The sequence below is a fragment of the Scomber japonicus genome, chromosome 12 (assembly GCF_027409825.1).
Source record: "Scomber japonicus isolate fScoJap1 chromosome 12, fScoJap1.pri, whole genome shotgun sequence".
NCBI classification, from domain to species: Eukaryota; Metazoa; Chordata; class Actinopteri; order Scombriformes; family Scombridae; genus Scomber; species Scomber japonicus.
The window spans coordinates 20,521,243-20,547,063 of record NC_070589.1 but is presented as its reverse complement, the minus strand read 5'-3'; the positions used below and the strand labels follow the sequence as shown (position 1 = coordinate 20,547,063).

Below are 25,821 nucleotides of genomic sequence, written 5' to 3'. Positions count from 1 at the left end.
GCAGCGTCTCAGACAGGGTTTAATCACAATATTTAACAACAATTAACAATTTGGACAAATCTTGAAACTGTAAGAGGGTGAATTTACAAACTTATGATATTCACAATACTTATATGTTTGACTACTTGATTTGCGTGAATCAACGCATCGCTGTGCTTCCTTGATTACGCTTTTTTGTCACTAATAAGTAGGAGCACAACGTGGAAATGTGTCATATATGTTATTAATAGAAATTGTGTTGAAGTAAAAACACAGTAAAGCGTGGCAGTTACACCGCAACTGAATGTATGAAACTCCCAAGCGATCTCTGTTTACCAACGGTGATGTAAAAAGCTCAGAGAAAGACAGACAGACGCCAACTTGGCTCCAAGAAGCTCTACTTACTATCAAGAGAAAGCCAAATTCACCCTGACGGACAGATAAATCGCAAACGCCTGAGTGTTTCTGCGCAGAGTAAAAGCAAAAGTTGAAGTTTCTCGTGTTGGGAAGCGTCTCCAGATGTGGCAGGCGGCAGGTCGTGTTCAGTAGTGAGTAGCCTATGTGGATGGAAAAGGGGGGGCGGAAAGGAGGCAGGTAGGGTGGAGCGTAAAAGCCTCTGATTGGTGCGCACTCTCTTACGTTGGAATAAACAACGACTCCGAAATGACATATTTTCTCACCCCTCAAACAAACTCTACATTCAACAGATCGCAGGGTCTATGCCAAACCACTTTTTTCCCCTGCACTCTCTCAAAAGTTGCATCTAGTAGGATTGGATTACCGAGACATAATGCAGGAGATGTCGGTTTTTATCTCAGGCACAGTCAGCTGTTTTACTGTAATTTACATTTTGAGCTTTAGGAGCATCTATTTAACACAGTTCTCTAACAGCTTCTAAACTGGGCACTATGTTGGGAAATTAAACATATGGGTGATTTGACATGCAGTAAATGTATGAACAGTATACAAAAAAAATGTTTCCTGCATAGAATGTATGTGACTGAATGTGAATGCTGTCATAAACCACAAAGCATTAGTTACTGAAAATTCAGAAACATTAAATTCATTTTGCTTGAAGCTGAAAGCTCAAATGCACTTTACTATAGTGCTTGAAAAACCTGGAAATTGAAATGTAAAATTGGCAGAATCAGAAGCTGAACTGTATATAAAGTTGAAATACATTGCTAGAAAAGCTGGAAGCTAAACTGTGAAATCTGGGAGTTGAAATAAATTGCCCAAAAAGACTGTAAGAAGAAATGCTTTTTCTTAATATCACTCAGATAAACTGAGTTTGCTAATCATTTTGGAACAGAAAAGGCAGTGGCCTAAAGAGCTGAGTTGGAATGTATTGCTGAAAATGCAGAAATGTAGCTAGAACTGGAAACTGAGGGGCATTATCTAAGGAAACTATGAGCTGAAAAGCACAGCTAAAAATGCTGGAAGCTAAACTATAATATTGTCAAAGTTTTCACTTTTATAATAAATTGTTGGGGAAAACCAATATTTATTTATTTTTTTCAATAGAGGCATAATTCACTTTAAAAAGCAGGCTTAACATTTGAATAGTTTCTGTAATATGTTATATGCAGAAGTAGTAGTTGATTGTAAAACATAATAAGAATAGACTGAAAATGCAGAAATCTGAAATGAATTACTTATTTTGAAATTCCAGTGTTGTCTGCAGCCCCAAGGTGAGCTCCTATTGCTATCTGGAGGCTTTCATTTTGAAAAGCAAACCCCATTCAAAGCTTCCTGTTAAGATGCAGTCACTGTCTTGGGCTTTTATTTTGAAAAACTAGGTCATACCAGTTTCCTGTTGACATACAGGGACCATTGGAGCTTTTTATTTTGAAAAACAACCCTCACCCTGAGCTTCCTGTTAAGATTAAGTGGCAACCTCAGGAGCTGAAAAATAAAGCCAGTGCAGAAGTCTCAAAAAATGCAGTTCCTCAAATGGCCACTTGAGGCTGGTTCCAAAGCCGATCAATCCCCATAAACCCCCAAGTTAAAATGCCCAGCTTTACAGCAGCAATAAAGATGTTTACAGCCTGGTACAAAAAACAGTTTTGAGAACTGTACAGGGGGTGAATTTTTTTTTATAACTCACCCGTTTAAATTTTATTAGGGCTTAAAGTTATGCCTAATAAAGGGCGTGGCTGCTTTAAGTGACAGGTGGGTGTCATCAAGCTGCCGCAGCAACAATGTTGGTTAGGTAACATAACCATGGGTGTAACTCAAGATTCAAAGAGTATAGTCATTCCAGTGTCAGTGTGTTTTCAGTTCATGAACATCTGACTCCTTAGAGCGTCAGATGTTCAGCTTTTGTGAGGTAAGTACATTTTTATTTGAATGGATTTAAGCCTGTTTTCCACTTTTGAAAATTAGCATTAGCAATTAGCATTATCATAGTTAAAAAAAAGACTGTGAATGCACCGTGCTAACTATGCTAGCAGGTAGTGTTAGGCTCAGCTTCACCCTCTTGTCCAAATATGGTCACTTCTGGCTCCAACATCCTAGATGACAATAGTCAAAATACAAACTCGAAAATAGTAGTCCACAAATCAATGAGTATAAAAGAAAAACATATGGACATATGAATGGTTTCTGTAGCTGGAAGTATGTTGAAGTGGTCAAGCAAAAGACATATGGAAGCATATGTATAAGCTTAGTAGAATAATAGCTACATACAGTACCTTTATGCCATAATATATTCTGTCAGTCCTGAATATTTACCTCTCTTGTTTTGTTTTGTTTTGTTTTTTGTTTTACTTCTTCATTGTCTGGGGACCCACAGACCTCCTGATGTGTATGTGTATGGTATGCAGGATAATATGTAAACTGAAAAAATCTGGAGAATCTAGACAGTTAAATGGGCATGAAAAAAGCCTATTATAAAAATAATTTGCAAATTTAAATACATTTTGGAGCACCCTGGTGGCCAAGTGTTTAGAGCGCATGCCACATAATCGCAGCATCCCTAGTTCGAATCCGGCCAGGGACCTAGATGCTGTAGGTTATTCCCCCCCTCTCTCTCTCCCTACTTCCTGTTGGCATCTCTACCAGTTACTATGTAAATAAAGGCATAAAGCCCAAAAATAAATCTTAAAAAAAAAAAGAAGTTAAATACATATTTTCCTTCACTTGTTTTCTTTTCTTCTGACATTTTTCCCCGTTAAAGAGTTTTTGTTTTTGTTTTTGTTTTTTGTTTTTCCTTATCTGAATCAAGGGTCTAAGGATAAAGGATGTTGTATTGCTGTACAGATTGCAAGGTTTCCTGAGGCAAATTAGTGATTTGTGATAATTCACAGTTAGACCTCACATGCACCTGTGTGGGGGCTCACAATACAAACATTTGTTTAGAATTTGAGAGAAGTAGTGCCATTTAAAAATATATCACAGATATAGAGCATATGCAAATTGATTGTATTTGAATGTCTCATAGCTGGAGACTCCAAACAGAAGTAATGTGTAAATTTCTATAGTAGACCTCTCAGGAAATAACAAGAAGCTGTGAAGTATCAAGTTGATAACATAAGGTTATCTGTGTTTTTTCAACAGTTAGATTGGCTTGGAGTGTTCAGGACAAAAAAACAACATATTATGGTTAAATTCAGATTATCGTTTCACATTAAAATGTGGCTATTCTGATTCTGTAGCCTTTACTGCCTGCTGCTCTGTTTACAGCAGTCAGTGTGAGGTCCTCTTTAACCAACTCAAGTGTGAAGATGTCCAACTGTTTGATGACAAATCTGTCTTCTCTCAAAACACAGTACAGTATCATATACTGAGTCAATTTTATAGGTTATGATCACAATGTTTTAGTGGAAAATATCCCTGAAATAGCATTGTGAATAACCAGAGCAGCTCTAACAGCTGAGAGTACAATACAGATGTTGCATGTGAGCTCTCAATAGTCAAGGAGCACTTAACTGTGGAAATATGACGGAAATTTTCCACCTATTAAACGATGCAGGGCCACAGCTATGATAGCAGAATAATTGTGTAATTCGGTAATCGCCTCCCAGACTCTACTGTTAAGCTGTAACACAGCATACATGCCGAGCAGCAAACAAAGACACTCTGAAAATAGCTTTGGTGCAAAAGCTCTCATCACAGACATGCAGTGATGGACGGTTGATGTTGACCAAGACAATTCACATTATCTAACGGAGAGAATGATGTTTCAGTAACAAAGTAATTCACTGCCATATGTCGCTGCCACACAGAGCATGGAGATATAGCGTAAAAGCAGCTCCACCAAAGTGTCATTTATTCTCATGTGGTCTCTCATGTTGTTGACAGTATCATCACATAGTGAGACATATAAAATTTTAACTGGCCTGCACCCATTACATGTGCAGTTATACTTGTGAATGCACATCAGGACAGATGGGGGCCTTATACCATATGCTCAAATATGCAAAAGCGACTTGGACTTAAATAGTCACAACAGGCAAGTGACTGATATACAGTAGATCTGCAAAGTTCATTAAATAATTAATGAATCAGCAATACCATAAGCCTAGTTTTCTGGGTATTGGGATGGATGTGAGTGTAAATAAATAGTATAAAAACTGTGCATTAATACATTCATCACTGCATCAGTTTGAGTGTGAAATTTAATAATTTTCTGAAACAGCTGGGTACCATAGTTGTCAGCAAAAGTTACTCAAACAAGACTAATTCATATTGATTAATGAGTGTTTATGGCAGCAGGACAATGAATGAAGGATCAATTCTAAATACACTGTACATCATGAGCACTGCTGGACGGAGCTGTGTAGTTTTTGTGCACTTTTACTAAGAATGTATACTGTATATGTGAGCAATGTATGGGATTACAGCTGGTTGTGTTTGTTTCTTTTTTATTGTGTTTGTTAATTTTTTGCACACAAAACAAGTCAACACTCCCCCTGATAATAATAAAGTTAATCTAGTAAGTACACTGTATGTCACCCAGTGCAATAATGTGTCTGATTTATGTTGTTGTTTTGAACAGATTTTGGAAAAATTGAGGTCTGTTTCATAGAGGAATCACACTTTTAGTACTCTTGCTAGGAGTGATTGGTTTTGTCTGTACATAATATTACCTGATTTATAGTATAAGTAAACTCTATCCTCTGAGGATCATGATATGCAGTTGAAAGCTGCTGTTGTGTTGCTTGGCACAGTAAATTAAAGACAGAAGCAAAATTTAAACATAGTGTAAAGAGACATTTTCTAGCTGTTACATGAATCTGCATGTTATGAAACACATTTTGTTTGTACAGCACTCACACACAATATGAATACATTTTTCCTTTTTTCCACTTCCCTTTTCCTTCCTTTTTTTTATAAAAAAAACACTGTGTATTCATCCTGCCATGGGCATGGTATTACAGTAACAGTATCCTCAACCTTAATCAGCCCAGGCTTCATTCCTATCATTAATAGGTTATTCCTGGGGTGAGAGATAATGAACAATATGAAAGCTGTCATAAACAAACAGCCAGAAATGAGACATGTGACCATACATTTGCTCATCTGCCATGCAGAAGATTGCACCCTACTGCTTCTCCATGGGAAACTCAAAATACTGTAAGCTGTAGACGATTAACAGCCAAGACTGTGTTCATGACATATTATGTATAATCTCAACTCCATTTTCAATCTGGCAGTATCTCACAAAATAAAAAGGTCGTAAAGGTTAAACGTGCCTTACTGTTACGGTACTGTCTCCATGCCATTATGCTTGGTTATGGTACTCCTTGTGACCCTGTCCGGCAGCTTCCAACATCATATTCATCACTGAAGCATGCTGCTTCTGGTCCTTGACATCCATCTGGAATGATTAATATCCACCTCCTGCAAGTATCGCAAGTGCTCTGGCAAATGTCATCCATTATTCTCACCAAAACAGATGCAAGCATCTTCAGAGATATAGGAGGTGTTCATTCACTGAGCCATTTGCAGCAGCCGAGTATGTAAAATGATGGTGCAATTTTCTTCGAAGGAGCTTGGCGAACTGCCATTATAGTCTGATTCCCATTCAAAATTAAATCAATTTGTAGCTGCTTCTTATCTTGATTTTAGATCAGTTGAATGATGAGAGTCAGATGTCAACGTTTACGGTGCTACACGCAGGGATTTTTCAATTCGGGAAGTTGGACACAGATTCAAGTCCTTAATACAGAGTCTCTAAGAGATCTATTGACAATTATAATAACAGATTTTTTTTCTTCTATGTCATCTTATCAGCACTCGTGTTGATTTCTTCCCTATCATAGATGTCAGATATCTTCCTGAAACACTCACTAGCTTTCACTGGATCCATCCAAGTATTTTTGCCCCATTTTATTTTTGGCACTAGATAAACAAACTACTATTCACACTTAACATGTTTGTTTTACTTATTCACTGAAAAGAATCAAGTAATATACCCAAAATACCTGCTGCTACTAAATGTGAGTTAATCTAGCAATGGGGACAGTGTAACTCTATATCTGTGTGACGCATTTCCCAGAAGTCAAGTGAAAACCCACATATAAATTCAAAGCACATGCATGTTTTAAACACATGATGGTTTTCATGTGTGACCACTTTTTTTGCACTATACTTATGGTTTCATGTAGCAAGTATGACTTCAGATGTGAACATTTCTATTTATACTTTTGGTTTTCATGCTTCCACTCATATTTTAACCTTTTCACAGTAACTTACGAAGGAAGTTGCAAATTTTAGTCACATGTTAATGTTATACATGCAGCAAAACAATTCACAATGACAATGGGGATATCACATGACCACCAGTTGGCCCCTAAAATGCAGTTTGGAGTTTATAAAAAGGCTTTTTCTTCATTTTTAATCATTTCCATGTACTGTAGCCATGATTTCATGACAATAAAAGTCATGCACAATACAATACAATGGTGAAATACTCAAGACAAAGCTATTTCCAGTTGGAATAGGGTCAGCTCATCTTCTCTGAAGGAAACGTGTCTTGTCTTGACAGCTCACAGTGCTCACCCACTCAGGTTTCCCAAAGGTATACCCCAGAAATAGAGTAAAGGAACAAATGTGGTCAGAGAAACTCCTTATGGGTTACCCTGAACATGTGCTATACATACACACTGCTAAGGTGGATTTATCTATGATTACAAGCCTCATTACTCTACTTTGATGTCAATAGCTTTGGAGACCACCTTTATTAAACATATGGCTCAGGAAGGTAAGGCAGCATGATTAAATCAATGACTTTTACTGACCTCTATACATAATGGAGGGATAGCTTCACAAGCAACATGTCTTTAACATATTGGACTTTGACCTTGATTTGACATGAATACACACAATTAAGCCTTACTTTTCACCACTTAAAGTAAGTGTACATTTAGTTATAAAAAATACACATTTTGTCATGAACAAGGTTAAATGTTTTTCAGTAAGAACTCTACTCAAGATCCACATTGCAAATTATTCCCAGATTTAAGTGTACAATTAAAACACATGTATACTACAAGTTGACACAATCAAAACAACACCAAAATTTTCCTTGAAAAGTACAGAAAGTGCTTTAATGTTTCACAGTCAACAATGTCCAACAGTGTCAACAGATTCCTTTGTAACCAAAGAGTTTTGCAATAGGAGAGGGACAGCGGTAGAAAGAAAAAAACAATCAATTGTGCCCAACCAAAGACAAAAACAGAGCCGTGATTGTGTGTTTTACCAAAGTCAAAGTCCACAAAGTAGAGTACAAGTTTGCAAACACAAAATCTAAAAGAATGCTAGTTGACAGATGCTGTTGAGGAGCAGAATGAGGAACTTTCAAATGTATCAGACAATCTTCCTCTGCTAATGGACTTTGCCATGAGTCATCATAGAATTGCAGATGTTTAAACTTCCATTTTTCGTAGCACTTTAAGGACTTCTCATCCATGTTGGCGTGGAAGTGAATTCAGAAGTTCTGTCTAGTTTCTCTTCTTCACGTATCAGAAAAATAACATCTAGATGTCCATGAAAACTGAGCAAACTATCACTGCTGAGGAAGCTACTGTGTTACCACGGAGAACTCCAGCAATACTAAATTGGAGATTGTTTTGTCAACTGCTGTTTTGAAACAATTTTTTTCAGTTATATTTTTCCATTTTAGTCATGTGATCACTGCCCAATATAGAAACAGAAATGAATAAAAATAACATTAGTCATTATTGAATGAAGTGTTAAGAAAGTCAAAGCTCCAGCAACACCTGTAGTAAAGAAGAACTTTATTAATAGACCAAGGCATTCCAGCTTGTGGCTTTCATCAGGGTCGTCATGAAACACAATGAAGTGTTAATGAAGTGTCCCAACACTGTATAATAAGACCATACAATAAAAAAAAAACTGTGTTGTGATTTAGGTAACCAGATAAAGCAATTGAAATTGTTCAGGTGAGTCCAGCTGACCCATCCAGGTAGATATTAAAGGTAGAATATGTAGAATGAGCAGAACAACGCCATCTAATGTCTCGAGATCGTAGTCGCAACAACCAAAAAGTAATTCCAGCAGTCCGGTGCCGGATTTTATCTTAGCTCTAACTCTGTAAATATACCACTTTATCCACATGTCTAACCTTTTTAGGCGAGAAAGTAGCCCTTTAGATCAACAATGTGACGCTAATTTGTCCAAATAACATCTGCTTAAAGTTTTGTTCCTGCGAATTCGGAGCCACTCAAGTTAGCCGTAGCGAGTAACGCACTTCCGGTCATTTTCACAAAATAAAACACCCGTTACCTTTTATTATTAAGAAAACCATAACGATAGAGTTGGTGCTTTTATTTTGAAAACAGGAAGCGAACATACCCTCGCTGTAACTGACTTGAAACCACCGAGGTACATTACATTGTAACTCACCAGTGGGAGTAGCCAGAGACAGAGAGTAGCAGCAATGTCTCTGCATGTACTGCCTAATCCTAAGCACCGATTGGCTTGTGTGTGGTGTCGTCAGAAGCAGAAGAGGCTCACGGTCGTAAATATCTAGTCACGTGCACTGTGAGATGGACGCGCAGGTCAGGAAATGACGTAAACGGACCGTATATGGTTTGTTATTTGTGTTATTACATTACGTGTTGGACTAAATACAGGGACATATTGAGGAAAATATTCCGGTTTTATGAAAACGTATTTCATATTTCACAAGAATGGATACTTGGCGAGCTGTACATAAAGTCCTGTGTCATAAGATGATCGTTGTGGATAAAGGGAAGACTTTGAAGGTATGTAGGCATTATAGCTTTTCTCACTTAGCTGAGTGGCTAGCCAAGCTAATCGCTAATACTATTACGGCTGTGAGCAACCATATAAGTAGTGAGTGGTCTTGAATGAATCAGAACAATCTAAGCTTTCCAACAATGTACGGCATGAGTATATATGTTTAAGGGTTGGTGTTTAAAACATTCAGAAGAACGTGTGGCTACCTCCTAACATCCGTCCCGTCCCGTGAACGGAACAGCGTGCGTTAAGAGGTTAATGATCAAATATCAAAATCCGAATAGCGTCAGAAAGTCAACCCACTCTCCACATTTCCATTGCTACCGTTTTGATACTTCATGGTACACAAACAAATAGCATCTCATATGAAAGCTAAGACCCTGGCGAGTTCAACAGTACCACTATTATTGCGCTAAAAACTCAGTGAACCAGCACCATACAAAGGTAAACAACCACTTATTTACAGCGACTAACAGATATTCTGTCTTACCTTCGAAGTTTTGTGATGAAAAGTTGTACTTGAGAGCAAAAAACGCTGGTTTTAGTAAGTCCAACACGGCCGTGTTTGTTTACAACTCCATTTCACCCAGTGCCTGCCTACAGTAGCTGCCCCGGAACAACAGACAACCCTGGCAACCCGCAATTCCGGCCGCTAAATGGCTGGTACAGTGTACACAGAACGTGTCAGAACGTCATTGTCGAACCAGTCAAAAAATTTTAAAAATATTAATTCAGACTAAATATTTTTTTTTTATGGAAAAGCAATACTTTCATTCTGTACCCCTCAAAACACCCCGTGGCTGTATTCAGACCCGGCCCTAACCAATGTGGCGCCCTAGGCAAGATTTTAGGTGGCGCCCCCCTTGCATCGAAGTAAATTCCAATGATGGTGTACATACTCACAAGAAACTGAATAGCTTTATCTTGGACATTCTTTTATTTAAAGAAAGAAATTGCCCAATCAAAATACTTAGAACAAATTAGAAAGAAATACAAAAAAATATGATATGAAATATAATATAAATAGGCTAGCTTACATAAAGTATAAGACTTAAATACCCACAAAATAAAAAGTGTAAACAAGTGACATGCTGCTGCATCACTTCTGGGTGGTGCTGCTGAGGTGGAGGCAACAGGAGGAGCGCTTGATGCTGTAGGTGGCCCAAGATTTGCAGGGGTGGGACTGAGAAACCTCAACAGTGCATCTGAAGAGAGAAGAGGAGTATGTGACACCAGTCTAATAATAAATATGATATGATACATAATATGATTTCAAGAATAAAATTAAATGAAATAATATAAATGAAAAATCTAAGAGATACATGCACAATGTTCACTATACTGTACATGTATAATATACAATGTACTTTTTCTGATATGCAAACTATATAAGATTCAATTTTATTGTCATTACAACAAAATGCTGATTAGCAGAATGCAAAGAAGTAGTAAACTACAGTATAATATAGAATGTGGGAATGCTAAATTATGCTAGCTATAACATGAATGATGTGCACTTTAACACTGATGTAAAGTTTATCACTATAAACACACTTTAGACAATATGAACTGTAACACAACATACAGCTAGGCTTACAACTATAATAAAAGGGTGGAAAAGGAATAGCATTTTGATTGACTATTACAAGCTAAGAAAACCTTAGCTAACCAGATGTTAATAAAAATGCTGAATAGATCTAATATTTACACATTTCCCTGAGGAAACCCAGCGAGCACAAACCGTAATTTCAACGTTTGATTTCCGGTTAAAAACAGGTTGATATGAGGTCTGAACGTCTTTTCAACAGTCTGAAAACGGTTACAACATCAACGTGTCACAAAACACACATTTGTTTGATGTCGGTTGATAATTACCTCAGTTGTAGCTCTCTACAGAGATTGTATTGATTATTTTGACGTTTTTTTTTTTTCTATAAAAGAGAGGAGGTGAAATGACGTCTAAACAAAACGCAATTTCAAAGCATTTAATGTTGAATAAAATATCATAAATATGAAACTATATAGGCTATGTCTGCACACTAAATAAGCTGGGAATTTTCTATACAGCAATTCCCGGTGAATATGTTTTCTATGTGAAAGTTGAATAAACGTCTCCATATAGCCGGTAAAAAAACGTTCACTTTTCAACCAATTTTCAACGTCTTTTCAACCAAAATGTGCTTGCTGGGAAGTAAGGTGGGAGTAATTACATTACTATTTTCCATAACAACTTAGGCTCTTCCATAACATTAACTGGCGTTAAAACTAACAGTTTAACAACAAACCATGTTATGCTAATGGTTAACGTCGTTATCGTCGTTCTGCAACACACAAATAATGTCATGACATCATCTTTATTGTAACGTTACCTCTGTCTTTGTCTCGTTTTTCCTCCTCTTCTTTTCTTTTTTTCCTCCCCTGGGCACCAGACAGTTTGGGACATTTTGACATATTGTTGTCGAGCTTGCCTTGGGGTCACGTTAAAAAATGACCATCCTCCCCCAGGTAGCAGGTACAGTCTAATTAGTGGGGGGGGGGGGGGCGTCTTAGGAAAGTAACGTGTCATCATTATTATTATTATTATTAGTATTCCTATTTAACAGGCTTTGCTATCCAGTTAAATTAATGTGGGCTTATTATCTTCATATTAAGACATGATACCAAGTAGTTTTAAGAATAGTGGAAGTTACATTTTTTTTCTTCCCCCATTTGTGGCGCCCCCTGGATGGACGGCGCCCTTAGCATTTGCCTATACTGCCTATGCCACGGGCCGGCCCTGGCTGTATTATTTAAAAAAAATATAGCTTTTAATAAATATTCTACATATTCAACCTTTAAGTATTTATAACTGTTACTGTATATATATATTTAATGGAATAAACTATTTGTTTCTATACAAGCCTTTTTATAGTGCATGACATAGATTAGGCAAGACATTATCTGCTCTGTTGTAACCATCAGTGTAATAAAATTTAAAGTTTTAGGAAATGCTTTGTGTCATTAATAAATCGCCACCAGAATTATTACATTTCACAGCCAAATAAAATGTAAACATTGGGCTCCTTACAGTTCAAATTTGCTCTACTGCCCTGAACACTGAGATCTGGCTGCTGAACAAATGTGATGTGGACACAGCAAAGAGTAAGCCATTATTACTGATCAATAACAAACATCAGCACTGGGGTTGAATGAGTGAAGTGCAGCTGCTACACAAAAGGTTGTTTGTAAGTTTAATGCTGTTGCTGCACTCTGCAGAGAGATCACAACCCAGAATGCAATTTTAAAATAATCGGCCACTTGTCACAGTGGCTTGGCAGTTACTACTGTCGCCTTGCAGCAAGGGCGTTCTGGTGTTGGTCATGTTCTGTGCTGCAGAAAGGCTGCACACTGCTCTGCTGAGTCAAATCAGAGGGTGAATGTACCCATGTGAATCGATATGCATAAAGTATCCCCAATAAACATTCCTCGCTTGTCATTGACTATAGAAAGTAGGAGAGATGTCCAGTCCTGTAGGTGTAAGGAGATACTGGCAGATGGGTTTTTAATCAAATATGTCATCCACCTAATGTGAGCATTCATCAAACAAGGTTATCTTGAAAATGATGATTCGGTGATACCACTCAGCAGGACTCAGGATCCTAATGTTTAAATTACCCTCTTATTTCTGTGTGTAAACTTGAGCTAACTGGGGTAAAAAGATCCTAGAGGAAAGTGGGATAAAGTGGGGGTTGATAAATCAATTAAACTGTGTGCTTACCCACTACAAGTGAGTTTTTAAGTGATTAATAATAGGCTTGATACCCTGTGACCAAAGGAGGGCAGTATGGCTCAGCTAATGGCCCGGCTTACTGGTGTGTGACAGCACAGATGACGACAACTTACAGGCTTCTATGCTGACATCCTGTGTTTGAATAAATTATACCACTTCCTGATTACTTTTCAGAGTGTAATCTTTGATGCATGAACCTCCCACTTGTGAACACTGAGGATGCATCTTCAGTATAAGTTAGAGATGTTTAATAGACTGTGAAAGAATGGAACCAGGAATAGCTAAACTAGGACTTGTTATTTGTTAGTTATTTGTTAGTTATTTGTATTTTGTTCTCTTCTGACGACTCACACACACACACACACACACACACACACACACGCATACACACAAACAGGAAAACATTATTTATTAAGGCTAAAATGTTTTATATGCGGAAATCCTGCTGTGTCCCCAACAAACAGTGTTTATACTATCATTACTAAATAAGAACCTCTGCCAAACAACATAGCAACAGAGTCTATGTTGGAGTGAAGCCTGCACAGACTGGCAGAGTCACCACTTCTGCACACTAAACTGGATACCACATTGGGTCCGAGTTGGACAGGGGACAGTTTAATTACATGCCCGCGCACTAACTGACGGCCTTGTGGATTTGATAATGAACACGTCACATCTACCGGGAATCCGGCTGGTATATTAACCACCTTATTAGTATTAGCATTGGCATCCACACACTATATCCTGAGTGCTGGTAAATGATCGCAGTGGAGCAGCGTCGCCACAGCTCCACAGAGAGGTAATACAAAGCCCCAAGGGAGTTTCTGTCTGTTAATGCAGTTACAGAGTGCTGAATACACTTGATACTGCAGGTTAAGGCAATCTGAATGTAAATAAAATGGGTTCCAAAATCACAAGATTTGAATATATCACTCCCAAAATGATTGGCAGGTCATTCAAGTACAGAATCAGAGTCAGATTTGTTTATCCAAGGAATTCAATGTGGTCAGGATGTTAAATGAAAGTGCAGTAAACATGAACATTACACAAACTTAACAGAGTAAGAATGAGAGGGGCAGTAAATTACAAACATTCTGTGTATTGGGAGTGTACTACAGTATGTGTATAATGACATGAAAAAACTGTGTGTGCCAAAAAGCTGATTATAGATGGAAATATATATGCCAATGTGAAATTACAGTGTAAATAAACTATGAGTGAGTATAAACATGATATATTTGTACAGTTAATTTAAAAAATAACGAACAATGAAATCTAAGAAATGAATGTTCTCTGGTGCAGCTGGTTTAGAGCAGATCTGTTTGTAGCCAGCAGGGATCAGATTTTGAATAGTGATCAACTGTGAAAAACACAAACATCAAGTTTAAATCTACAACTCTTAAATTATGTATTTGAATGTGGTATTGTTGATAAATGCAAATGTTATATGGAGCACAGTCACAATTCATAGCCTTTAATTATACAAACAGACCAACGTTTCCACACTATTGTCTCTATATCAGTCTGACACTGACCTTTTGTCCTCTGGCTATCTCACTGGACTTTCAAAATGCTCTTGGCACATTGAGAAGATTGGTGCCTTGTGACCTGAGTGATCTCTTGGGTTTGCACACTGAGAGCATGTCTGCACTGTGTAGCCAGGCGATTAAGAGCTTTGTACCAAGAGAAGAAATTAAAACTGTATTTTGTCATGGTTAGAAGTTTGAGCTGCTTGATCAATTCTAATGAATCGAATTGACCATACAGGATTAATTTAGAATCAAGGAGCAAAATACGTCATGTACAATATTATAGTGAGTCTTCAAGTGTGTTTAACCTGCACTTAGCCAACATGCAACTGCACGTTTAAAAAGATGTGGTAATAGACAATCATTTTCATATGAATAATGCAAATAAGAGAGTTGAATCTAAGTTCATACTCAAAATTGTGATTTTTCAAAACGATTGCCTGAATAATTTAACTTCTCTGTCATAATTTTCCCTCTTGGGGGGCACTGCAGCAAATTTCAGAGCAGTACTTCTTTTCACATCCATCTCCTTTTTCGTAAATATAGGCTTCTCTGTATCTTCCCTAACTGGATTTCACACTTAGCTACCATTACAGCACATGAAGCAGGGTGAGATATATTGCCTCAAGATTGAACTGCACCGTTGTGACACTTTGGCCAGTTGATTAATGAGTTGATGTTGTTTTGTGTCTTTCAGTTGCAAAATGCCCTCTTGATAAATAACAGCATTGCTTTTGTGCCACATCTGAATTGCGCTAGTAGTTTGGGGGATGATTATATAGCAGCCCTGCTTTTATCCAGGCTTTTAAACCACCATACAGCAAAGGCCACAGCTGCACTGAAGGTCATCTGATGGGTCCGGGTAACAATTGGCATTGTGCACAGATTGGAGGCTTTCCAAGGTACATACCAGCCAGACAACAGACTAACTCCAAAATAGCAAACTGCACAGGTCTTGGATGTTTTAAGAGCTTGATTTGATGCGGTTGGTCATGTCGTGAATTGTTGCTACAGCCTGTCAATGGCAATCACCTGGTGGGATTTGAAGGGCGGTTAGCACTGAACTATGCAGGGCTGGATCCATTTATACTCGGACTGACATACACAGTTTCCGTCTGCGCCTGTATGTAAGTTAGCTTTAGCCAGACTCTGACAACTTTAGTCATGTGCTATTTGAAAATAATTAGGAACAAACTGCAGCCTTGACTTATTATTTCTACAGTACTCAGTAATTTGGTGATCATTTTATGTCTCATCTCTTCCATGACAGCTCAGACCACAAAGAGAGAGAAAGAGAGAGCGAGAGAGACAAAGAGAGAGCGAGAGAGAGAGAGAGAGCGAGAGAGAGAGAGAGCGAGAGAGAGAGAGAGAGAGAGAGAGAGAGAGAGAGAGAGAGAGAGAGAGAGAGAGAGAGAGAGAGAAAGAGAGAGAGAGAGAGAGAAGCAGAACAAGGCTAATTATTTTTCTGTGTGTCTTTCTCATAATTGTAAAAGACGCGATTCTCTTGACCTGACACTATGTTTTAGTGTCTTCTCATGCATCCGTGAACAATATCAACCACCTCTGATATGTCAAATAGCAATAGTCTTGGACAATCTCTGCAATTGCTTCTACAAATTGTACTGACACATCATGCTAATGTGAGCTGCCATCGTCTGAATCGAATATTGTCTGTGACGTCACTCCCACGAAAGTTGATTAAATCTTCCAGTTAGTTCATTATGATTTGTGTTTGATTGACATAGGTAATTAAAAAAAGAAATTCATATATGACAACTGGATTATCATCACCATTACCATGTTCAGGCTCTCTGAGCAGGGTAATATTGTTTTTTTCAACTTGTCATTGCAGAGCAAAGATGATCTCTGAGCTCATTCCATACTCATATTGACTTAAAAGTCTTTGCTTTTCATTACGAACGGGAAATCTAAAAACCCATTCATTTCCTCTTCAGAATCAGTCTTTAAAGGCAAAGGGGGAGAGACATGAGTGGAATGTGTGTGGTGCAGCATTACAAGCCCAACATATCATGATGAAGACAACGCCTCTAGACCACATGTGTGCCAGAACATTTCCTGACAGAATGCATTTGCCAAAACTCACCATTTGCTACTATTGACTTGATTGGTTGCCACATTTGACACATGAGATGAGTGGGGAGCCCCGGCTTTAAATACAAGCCATTAAGGGAACAGCTGTGGAGTATCTTTCAGTGCATGACAATGGCACATAATGATGTCTGTGCGGTTATAATTATCAAACTGTTGAATGACAAAAAATAAATAATTTATTGGGCACATTATTTCAAAATGAAAAAAAAGAGAAAAAAAGAATATATATATATATATATATATATATATATATATATATATATATACATATATACATATATATACGAATTTGTTCAAAAATATGTGTTTTTCAACTGCTGTATTGTTAATGGATTATTCAAAGTCAGCTAAGCCTTTGAAGGTTTTTTTTTGTTTATTTATTGTCAGCTCATATATCATCCTCCATATGAAAAGAGATACAACATTAAAATAGATCACAACACCTGCACACAAATGTCCTTTTTAATCCATGCATACGCCCCCCAACCCTCAAATAAAAATAGCTACATACAATAGCTCATACAAGCTGAATCATATATAAACCATTTTAGTCTTGCAGGATTGTAGGCTGTCAGCTAAATGACTCATCATCATGATAAAGAGGATTATGATTATTATTTATTACATTGGTTTTACCTGCTACCATGAAAACAAAACTATCAGAATGACCTGTCTTGTAACCTGAAGAAAAGTATAGTATTTAAGTGTATCATCACTAGTAACACCAGTGGTTGTGCTGTGTAAAAAATCAGTAAAGCTTTCACATTTCTTCTTCTTCCTCAAAAAAAAGATACCATAAATACAGTACTGCTTCAATCATTGGAAGCACCTATGATAAAGTTATATATAAAGTTTAAGTTTATTTGAACAACACAATCTCACATCTAAAAGGGTTTCTAGACTGAGAAAACAAAAAGTTAGGTGACGCAGATAGACTAGACAGAAAACACACTACAAAAATTTCAAAAATCTGAAATAAACTAAATTATTTTGAGATTTTAAAAGGAGAAAGTGTTGGTGCAAACATCAAATCAGCAAGAAGACTGTTCCATATTTCATAAGCATAAACACCACTTTCTTTTGTTCTGTGACTTCTTTAGCATGTCTGTGTGCATGTTACTGTTGTGCGTGGTTACAGTTCTATTGGAAAGAAAATGACATTGAAAGGGCTGTTGAATTAATATCTTAACCAGTACTTATGAAATCTGAAATCAAAGAAACAAATCCTCTAATAATTATCATAGCGACAGTGAAGGAGCATGTTGAACTATGTTGTTCAACCCTTTTTTATTTTAATGTTATCTGTTAATAAAAGGTGTGTTTTACACTGCACTAGTTAGCACCTAGGAGAGAAGCACTGTTGAGTACAAGGCACCTTCAGTTTTGTTTGTTGTTTTTTACACTAATAAGAATGTCAACCATGATCTTTGGAGGCTCCACCACTCTACATTAATCAGCAAATTAATTGAATGTTTGCTCAAGTTATTTACACTCATATGGTTTTTTATTTCACCCCAGTGCTCACACTATAAACATCACCCTGGCTGCCACTCAGTCTACAAAGGCTGTCTCCATTCAAGTGTGAATGGCAGCTTCACAAAGTGGCACTCAGTGTCATAACAGATTACTTTCTTGACTTCTGTGTTCTCGACACTCGGCTTTAAGACTGACTTGTTCACATATAACTGTACTCAAAAGTCAGAGATCAGGCAGACACAACAGCCATTGCATGGTACTTTTGGGTAGACTGAAGTTTAATGCTCTTCAAAGCCCCCTGATCAGACTAGATTAATGGTCATCATGAAGGCTCACCCTGGCACATCATGTGTACAGTGAATAAAGCTTTCACACTGTTTGCAATTTGAATAATGATCAAGGATAATTGCTGGGAATTGCAGTTCATCATACACCATTGTGACATTATAATCTAAACAACTTCACTTGCTCTTGTCCAGCAATCATCATTTTCCTCATCCCCTCCTCACTAATAATCACCACTCTTCACCGAACAAGGTCAACAGTCCAAGATAAGGAAGGTTACTCAAGGTCTCCTTTGTCTTGATGGAAATAGCCTGATTAACAGATGGTTCCAGGCCCAGCTAATATAATTTTCCATCATCCATATTCTGATGACATGCACAATAACCTTTGTCTTAAATAGAAGCACAAAGGCATATCCTTTTATAGTCCTCCCCCTATTGTTGGCAGTGTGTTGGGGGATGGAGGGGGAGGAGACTACACCTGTGGACTGTGGATAAAGGGACCTGGCCTCTAATGGGCCACCTCCATCCGCACTAGCTGGGTCCCTCTGCTGCGTCAGTTCCCCCCCCTTAGTCTCCTGAGAGCATCTTGCAATGGCCCCTAAGAAGAAGGAAGAGCCCCCACCACCTCCACCCAAACCTCCAGAGCCTGAGCGCCCCAAAACCCCGGCGTTTGACCCTGCAACAATCACGGTAAAGCATAACACAAACGACAACATTTAGAAGTGCAGAGATTGAAAATAATGTGTAGCTTGTTCTGAGATTTAAGATTTGAAATTTGAAAATTTGGAATTCAGAAATTTCTTCTATAGCATTTTCATGTATTTTACAATTAGATTATCACTAATAAGGATAGAAATGAGATTTAATGGAAATTGTTTCATGGTTGTGAGCCAAGTTTGTCTATAAAGAGCATCAGAGACACCGTGTGACATAAACCTGGCAGTGCAAGCAAAACAGGACTGTGCAACCATTTGAATGGATTGTAGTTATTCTGGCCTTACAGTATGTATTATAGCTACTTTACATCTTTAAAGGGTATAAAACTTTAGACATGCATAGTAAATTGTACTGTACAGTTTTAAAAAACTGTTAAGTTCAAACATGCTGATATCACACATCACGGAAACATTTTCCTCTGCTGACTTGGCCCTTTCTCAATGGATAAATGTTTTCTTGGTTAAGTGAACTGCCATGTTACAATGAAAGCCACAAAATATGATTTTCATTATGTCTGTGAATAGCAGACCACCTGCGTCATTCCTCCGAGGGCAAAAGGGCGGAAAAACCAGGAGGAAGAAAAATATAGATAATTATATCCGCCGCCATCCATCTTTAAACATGCTTAGATAAGTGTTTGAATAATATTTTTGCAAAGCCTGACAGTGAGTGCAGTATAAATAGTCAACATTTGTCATGGGCTTTTAGAACAACAGTTTATTTTTAGACTTTGAATCACAGATTAAACTGGAGTGCAATGCAGATTGTAAATGTGAATTGTGTTACAGTAGCAGATACAGTAGCTGGTTCAGCATTTATTCCTTTTTCTGCTGCAGTTGATTTTGCCCTTATAAGGATTTCGCCCTTATATATATTATTATGAAAAATATCTCCAGAACTTCATAAATCATTGGTATTTAGTAGTAATTTATGGAACTAGGTAAAGTTCTCAATAGGCTCAATAGTTCTCAATAGGCTTTAAAGTTTTTGAAACACTTTAACAAGTGGTTGATGGATTCAATGCATCTCATTCTAATCTAAATGTAACTGTGCAGACTTCATTTTGGCTTTATCTTTCTCAAATATTCAACATACCATAATCATTACATCTAAAAATAAACTGAAATGAGGTTCACAGTAGCACAGTTTACATACTGTAAGAAGAGAGTGTTAAACCCAAGGTCACTGATAAACAGCCGTCTATGATCAGAACAGATGCAGGCTGTAACTCAATCTACTGGAATGGCATGATGAAAGTGTAAGCAATGTCAGGGGTCTCCATTCACTGGTTTTTGGAGTCATACTCATTCCTGAGTTATTGGCAGCACCTAACCACCTTGTTTGCTTTGTCTCTTTTTAGCTGGAATTCACACCCGAGCAAATTGAGGGTAAGTTACTGGATTGTTTTTACAGTCATCACTTATGTTGAACAAACTGTCAGCTATTTATAGAGGGATTTAAGTTATCATGCTCTCTATTAATGTGTGAGAAATGTTAAGCAGCAGCTGATGATACAGCGGCCCAGGGAAACACTATTATTCAGAAGTAAATATATCCATCTATGTCGATCCCTTTGAAAAAAGATGAAAGCTAACGTGAATCAAAGTAGAACCCACCTTTCGGATTTGACCTTGTCTGTCTTTGTCTTTAGCAAAGGAGACTTTTAACTGAGGCATGCCATCTTACCTCAAAGATTCTGCATAATACTCTTGTATCACAATGTAATGAATACATTTCAAAAGGAGTTACTTGGTGTTTTTTTGATCACAGACTTCAAAGATGCTTTCCAGTTGTTCGATAGGACACCAACCAATGAGATGAAAATCACTTACGGCCAATGTGGTGACCTGATTAGGGCTTTGGGACAGAATCCTACCAACGCAGAGATCATGTATGTGCTTGGAAAGCCCAAAGCTGAAGGTGGGTATTGTGCACAATCAGTATGCTGAGTGATTCCTCTGTTGTCAATGCATGCTGTCAGATTGGTTTTAATAGTTTGAACTGAATCTGGTTTAAAGGCAGAACAAAGGGAAAGGTTCAAATGAGGTTCAAGCATCAAACCTGTCCAGTGTTTTTCTTTTTTTTTTGGTAAAACCAGCATCCATCTTCCATCTTATATTATATTAATGTTTCTTTTTCTTTCCTACTCATTTGTTCTTTTTTACACTTAGTGCAGTTAGTGTATGTAATTGATTTTGTTATAAGGCACTTTGAGTTGCATTTCTTGTATGAAAGGTGCTATGCAAATAGGGTTAGGGTTAGGGTTAGGGTTAAAAGTTATTAGATTATATAAAGTTATTATTATTATTATTATTATCTTTCACAGACATGCAGGCCAAGATGCTCGACTTTGATCAGTTTCTGCCCATACACCAACACATCTGCAAGGCCAAGGATCGTGGAACATTTGAGGACTTTGTTGAAGGTCTGAGGGTGTTTGACAAAGAGGGAAATGGCACAGTTATGGGTGCTGAGCTCAGACACGTCCTGGCAACACTGGGTGAGATGATCAGTCTTAATACCCTCTGATTTAATAAACAATCTGTCATTACAAGGATAAGTATGGAGCTGACACATATATTGTTTTCTTCCTTGTGGACCACAGGTGAGAAGATGAAGGAGGATGAGGTGGAGCAGCTGATGCAAAACCAAGAGGATGCTAATGGATGCATAAATTATGAAGCTTTTGTAAAACACATCATGGCATCTTAAAAAGGGTACATGTCTATGTCAACCTCAATGTCATTCTGGTGCTATGTCTGCATTGTGAGATCAATATGAGTCAGTAATGACATTTTTTCTCCATCACTAGAAAGCAAACACCCTGACTTTTGAGCGCAGAGGATCTTTACATTTCTGTGAATCCCATCTTGTATATTTATCATTTCTATGTGTCTCAGACGGGTCAATAACTCAGCAATATTTCATCTTGTTTTTCTGAGACCCCTTTTGTTGCTGCTGTGTATACATTGCACATTGCCCGCGTTCATGTAATAGATCATGGTAAATAAATCAATTCATTGTTCTCTTTTACAAAACAGTGTTTCTGAGCTGTGTCTTATTTTCTGCATCCTCTAAAAGAGATCCTTTATAATCGAAATACTCACAAACAGTCCACAACTTATTAAAGAGTGTTTTAGACACTTATTTCCCACACACTGTCAGCCCTGAATTAGTTGTAATACCATGTTTTGGTCATAGACCTCCATCACAGATTGAAGCTAAGAAACTCTGATATTCATTTTCCTACACACCTGTACACAGGGTGTACAATACATAGCTCTTTTACAGCCTTATATTACAAGAATAGGAAGAAAGAAGAAGAAATAAAATAAAATATAGGTTATAGAGACAATAAATAAATGATATATGAAAGGGGGGCTAAAAGGAAAGAAAAAAAAGCATCCCACAAAATGTATTTCCTTTGTTGATTTTGGTAGACAGTTATTATCAGGACAGAAATGAATTGGCATTTAAAAGGATTGTATATAATAATATAGCATGATACACTTTTTAGATATACTTTTAAAATTACATTTTATTATGAAAGATAGATGACCTTATCAATTAAATTGCCCAAAGCAGATAGATATGTTATAACTTATTGCATCAATGTCTCAACTACAGAAAATCCTGTTCCATATAATTTCTTTTTCAAATAAAAACAATTCGAAAGGTTTATTGTAAATAAACAATAAACCAAACAAACAAACAAGGTGTCAGAAATAAAATACTATTTCTTGCAAGACCAGAATTTAAAAAAAACAATGACAACGGCAAAGCATCAAACATAAAATGCTTTGAGTATCTAGTAGTAGTGTTCCTATATTCTGCCAGCAGAGGGAGCTATTGCTCAAATAATCTCTTCATTCTAAATTTAGCCTTTCAGTAAACACTGGGGGGGGGAAAAACATCATGCCATTTTTTTGCTCAGTGAACATTAAACCTCATTTTACCAACATACAAGGATTACTTGGGTCCCTGGAGACCACAAGATAAAACTGATGCGAGGAACAACTGACATACCAACATTTATTTCAAAAACAATTTCTTCTCAAAACATTATTAGTTAGGAAATTAACTTAACCTGAAAAAACAGATTTCTTCCAGGTGACTCAGAGATACAGTTCATTTGCACATTGTGTAACATGAAAATTTAGGGTAATCGACAGAGCACATGAGGAGTGTCTTCTGCATCTGCGTCTGTCTCCTTCAACATGACTGAGAGAGTGACCCTATCCCACCTGATAGTGAGTGACACTTTAAAATAAGGACCCATACTGAACTCACTAAATAGTTCAATCGATTAAATGCATCCAAATCCATCCTGAAAACCTGGTTATGGTTTTTAACTCTTTGTGCAGTTTCAAAGCTCCAGCCCTATTTTAAACATACCACTGAGAATATATTAAACTTCTAAAACCCACCTGTCAGTCCATCCATGCTACTGGTGCCACGAAATTCAATGTCATTTAAATTTCCATCTGGTCCAACCACTTTGCAGGCCTCCATTTACATTGCAGTGAATCTTCATCTCTCAACACCTCAGATTAAAAACTCATACAGTAATCATCCCAATTAGCATAACTGCTAGGAGATTTTTCACCTCAGAAGTGCAAAGCACACATTCATTTATTTTTGCACCTTGACATAAATATCACCTCTTTTTCTGTCTCTTACTGAAAAGCACATTTCCAAACAAAGTGAATTAACACCTTTTTCACAGACTGCTGAACACATTCTTGGTGTTTACAGATAGGTTTCATGCCAGTACACTAGTTATCTCTTTGTGGTTTCTAACACATTTTAAACAGGGCTAATCTTCATGCTGGAATATTTATTTATTTACTAAATTAGCTTGGTGGTTTGTTCAGATTAATTGTGCTGATAATTCTTAAACTCAATTTATATTCTGTGGGTTTGAAAGATGTTAAGATTCCCAGTGTGAGTTTGTTAGGACATTAATGAACCTAGAAACAATCACTCTAATTTCAACATTAATATGTCCTTCACCCCAGCCTTAATTTGCTTTTTTAAGCACGTCTCCTTCTTTGCTCTGCTGACCTTCATGACACTACATAATCTTTTTTTCAGTCAGTGCTCCTCTCCCAGTCTGAGCAACAGGTTATATTTATTTAACCATTTTTTGTTCATTGCCAATTTACCTCTGGACCTCCAGGATGGCACCAGTTTATAGTTGCTGGGATATTTCAGTCAAACTGCGCTGCCTCAGTAGTTCAGTAAACTGTCTGTATCGTAATAGAATCATTTCCTTAATATGATTTGTGGTTAAGAGCAATACTGTTCCTATTTTAGTGCACTTTACTCATACTCAACATTATGTCCCAAAGGCTAACACTAATGGAAATGTAATGCTGAAATAAAATACTTTCATTTTATGTTCTTGGCTTTGGCTTAATCAATATATTAAGCCTTCACCGTCCAAATTTATTGTTAAAAGGTCTGAGCTATAGAATATAATTCTGTTGGCAGGCTCCTGACTTTTAGTCTCAGTGTCTCAGACATGCATAAAGCACTAATGCGGTCCATCATCCACCTATTACTAGCATCAGCATAATTATGTGTCCCATAAATGTATGATTTGCTTGCAACAACTGCTTCTGCCATGTGGCTTTGATGTGGTCAATGGAATAAATCATGTCTCTGTTCAATCATTTTACGGTTAACATACAGTAAGGTACTAAAAACAAAAAATGCAGTGCTGTAAATCAAAATACATATTTGAGAATATGACGGGTGTGCATTACTCATGTACTCGTGTTGTTACTATTGTACATGTAATTGTTGACTTATTCAGCAATATACTATAGAAGCTTACAAATTACTTACAAGTTACTCTTGAGATACAATCAATTTTAAGGCAACTCTAGTGATTTTTTATTGCAATTCCATTAAGTTTGGGAACCCACAAAAGATGGAATTAAAAACAAAAACAGAAAGCTGAACCTCAAGATTTTTTAAGAATTAAATTTCCAGAACAGCTACTAATTGGACCAGGAAGTGAAACTGTTTGAACCACAACTTTTGAAGCAAAATGGATAAGAAGTTCAATAAGAAATAAAAAAACAGCAAAAAATGAAATCTACACATCTACAAAAGGCAAACCCCATCTGATGAAGAAGATAATGTGACATGATTGAAAGCTTGAGATATGGACCTTGATGAGACTGTTTGATCTAGAGATCTAGAGACTTTTAGTTTTGTTTCAAAAATGCAGGATCCTACATCTCTTATAGTGCAGCCGATTACATCTTTTCCTTATACCTTTCTTGTCTGGTGACCTTGTCTTACAAACACCATGCCCTGAGTTTGTGATGCTGGCTCCCTCATACAAATTAGGTAGCCCAAACACAGATAATCCTGACGACAGCATTAGGCTCATTATCTCAGACAAAGCTCCTCCAGAGCCACACAAGACATTAAACTGTTTTCACAGAGAGGATTAGCTCTCCCTGTAACAAGTAAACAAATATTTATGTGTATAATCAGCAGGGTGTTCCTTTGAATAATAAAACTCATCTTTCTTAATATTGAAAGCAATAATTCATTAGGTGATAATATATTTTAGCTAATCAACCTGAAATAACGTGTTTTCTTTGATACTTTTTGGGAAACCCCTCTTCACAGAGTAATATAATCAACGGCAAGGCATTGTTAGCCTGTAGAGTGGCAGCCTCAGGCTGTCATGCCAGTCATTTATTTT

At 37.2% G+C, this 25,821-nt stretch overlaps 1 protein-coding gene across 1 annotated transcript; it reads left to right on the top strand.

Annotated features, from left to right (window-relative positions):
- The first annotated feature begins 18,915 nt into the window (after positions 1-18,915).
- Positions 18,916-22,112, top strand: myl13 (myosin, light chain 13). The gene is made up of 5 exons (XM_053329877.1): positions 18,916-19,070; positions 20,458-20,485; positions 20,868-21,017; positions 21,424-21,597; positions 21,703-22,112. Exons 1-5 carry the CDS (start codon positions 18,972-18,974, stop codon positions 21,807-21,809), a joined length of 558 nt encoding a protein of 185 aa, XP_053185852.1. The 5' UTR covers positions 18,916-18,971; the 3' UTR covers positions 21,810-22,112.
- The last annotated feature ends 3,709 nt before the right edge of the window (positions 22,113-25,821 follow it).